The sequence below is a fragment of the Penaeus vannamei genome, chromosome 15 (assembly GCF_042767895.1).
Source record: "Penaeus vannamei isolate JL-2024 chromosome 15, ASM4276789v1, whole genome shotgun sequence".
Taxonomy (NCBI): Eukaryota; Metazoa; Arthropoda; class Malacostraca; order Decapoda; family Penaeidae; genus Penaeus; species Penaeus vannamei.
This window is the reverse complement of record NC_091563.1, coordinates 17,326,522-17,329,021: the sequence shown is the minus strand read 5'-3', so window position 1 is coordinate 17,329,021 and position 2,500 is coordinate 17,326,522. Positions and strand designations below refer to the sequence as shown.

Genomic DNA, 2,500 nt, shown 5'->3' with positions numbered 1-2,500 from the left:
ATTCTCCATCAACAGATGCTCTACCCTGTGCTAATATTCTTGATTGTGAGCCTGATGGGAGGATTATGCTGAAGATCCTGCCTGTCCGAGTGAATAACAGCGTCTCCACTTATGCTTTCATAGATGGTGGTGCTGCACCAACTCTGGCTGCTCGAAGCTTAATACAACGTTTGGGAATCCAAGGCCTACCAGTGAGGCAAGCAATGAAAACTGAAAATAGAATATTCATGTGCAACGAACGTGTACCACTTATGTTGAGCAGCATAGGCGGTGGAGATAACAATACCGTAAATGAAGTGTACATTACAGACAAACTCAGCATAACTACTGACAGCATGATGCCTGTGAACTGGACTAAAAAATGGCTTCATCTGAATGATGTGGATCTACAAAGATTGCCTGGCGACAATCAAGAGGTGGAACTTATAATTGGACTCATAGCATTTTGAAAAGTCACATACTTGACCAGAGACATGGGACTGACGACGAACCCTCAGCCTATCTTATCAGATTTGGCTGGGTTGTCTTTGGACCAACTGGCCCCAGGAATCCTTTGCCTGCCCCGGCATATCATATTTCCCCAACACAAGATCTTGGCGAGTGCTTATGAGAGCACTTCAATTCTGACTTTTGGGAAAAGGAAGTTCATTCCCAACGTGAAGATTCGCTGGAAAATAAGTTATTCTCCGATAAGGTCTCACAGTCCATCCATCAAGAATCAGGTAAATATGTAATCAAACTTCCCTTCAGGAACAGTAGTCCACTTCCAAACAATCATGAAATGGCTGTACGTAGAATGAAAAGCCTCAAAAGGAAGCTGGAATCTGACAAGACTTTCAAGGAGACATACATCACTCAAATGGAAAAGAATATAAGTAAACAGTATGCTGAAATAGTACCTCCATCAGGATTAGAACGAAATGATGGTAGAATATGGTACATGCCACATGATGCTGTGCGTCATCCCACTAAGCTGAAGGTACGTGTCGGCTATGACCTTAAAGCTAAATTCAAATGCACTTCCCTTAATGACCATCTTCTTCAAGGGCCAGACCTCACAAATCCTCTAATAGGGGTACTCATGCGGTTCAGGCATGGCCACTATGCAGTCACAGCGGACATCGAGGAGATGTTTTGTCAGGTTAAGGTTCCCCTAGAGGATCGTGATGTGTTTCGTTTTTTATGGTGGCCAGATGGTGATATCAATAAGCCTGTAAGTGATTACCGAATGAATGTTCATGTTTTTGGTGCTAGATCCTCTCCTAGCTGTGTAAATTATGCCTTAAGGAAGACTGCTGAGGACCACGGTGAGGTTTTTGATGAACAAGCTGTCACTGCCATAATACAAAGTTTTCATGTTGATAATTTTCTGCTGGCCCATGATGACAAAGAGAGACTGATAAAAATCATCAAAGATCTCATTGCTCTCTGTAATGCAGGTGGTTGGCGTCTGAACCAATGGACAGCCAATAACAAGGACGTGCTCAAGAAGATTCCTGAATCGGAGAAGGATGCGACGGTTACTTCTCTAGACCTCAGTAAGGATGATCTCCCAGCTGAAAGGACCTTGAGTGTACACTGATCGATGGCCGAAGATTGCTTCACCTTCAAAATCTGCCTTGGTGACAAACCAGTAACACGCCGAGGAGTTTTATCTATCGCAGCACCTATATATGACCCACTTGGCATGGTGGCGTCCTTGACATTACCAGCAAAAATGATTCTTCAAGACATGTGTCAGATGCAGTTAGGCTGGGATGAAAATATGGGTGATAAGGAAGCTGCTCGTTGGAGGAAATGGTTGGAACAGTTACCAAAGTTGTCAAGATTTAAGGTGCCACGAAGCCTAGTACCCATTTCCTTTGGTTCTGTCATTTCTTATCAACTCCATCATTTTGCAGATGCAAGTCAGTCTGGTTATGGCACAGACTCCTACTTAAAGATGGTAAATGCCTCGGAAAGGGTATACTGCACTTTGGTTATGTCACGAGCAAAAGTTGCTCCTCTGAAACCGACAACTATTCCAAGGCTAGAACTGACGGCTGCCACCGTTGCAGCTCGAATGGACTGTAAATTACGAAAGGAACTGGGGTTGAAATTGGAAGATTCAGTCTTTTGGACAGACAGCACCCCAATGCTTAAGTACTTATTCAATCAGAAGGCTCGTTACCACACCTTTGTCGCAAATCGAGTGAACCTAATCCGAGAACTGTCTTCAGCAAGTGCTTGGAGATATGTAGACACAAACAGTAATCCTACTGACCTTGCATCTAGAGATCTTGATGTTGATACTTTTTTAAGGTCTGAAATGTGGATTAGAGGACCAAGATTTCTTCATGAATCTGAATCCAGCTGGCCGCAAGTTCCAGATGTTAAACATAGATCACTGGAAGAGGACGTAGAAGTAAAGGTATCTGTCATGGTATGTGAGACAGTGACAACAGTAATGTCATTCATTGAGGAGTTTGCCTCTCGTTTCTCGAACTGGCAGAAGTTGCCA

General features: G+C 43.5%; 2 protein-coding genes across 2 annotated transcripts in view; both read left to right on the top strand.

The window, feature by feature from the left end:
• The first annotated feature begins 781 nt into the window (after window positions 1–781).
• LOC138864119 (uncharacterized) lies at window positions 782–1,582 on the top strand. Its single transcript, XM_070130162.1, has one exon. The coding sequence runs from the start codon at window positions 782–784 to the stop codon at window positions 1,580–1,582; it is 801 nt and encodes a 266-aa protein (XP_069986263.1).
• A 3-nt stretch (window positions 1,583–1,585) lies between these two features.
• The window catches only part of LOC138864118 (uncharacterized), a 2,346-nt gene continuing 1,431 nt past the window's right edge, over window positions 1,586–2,500 (top strand). The window contains exon 1 of the mRNA XM_070130160.1: window positions 1,586–2,500. This exon is cut by the window's right edge and continues 30 nt beyond it. Within this exon, the coding sequence (XP_069986261.1) occupies window positions 1,586–2,500 (915 nt within the window).

Excerpts from the sequence above, each read along its gene's own strand:
- LOC138864119 (XM_070130162.1), top strand. The coding sequence starts at position 782 with ATGGCTGTACGTAGAATGAAAAGCCTCAAAAGGAAGCTGGAATCTGAC.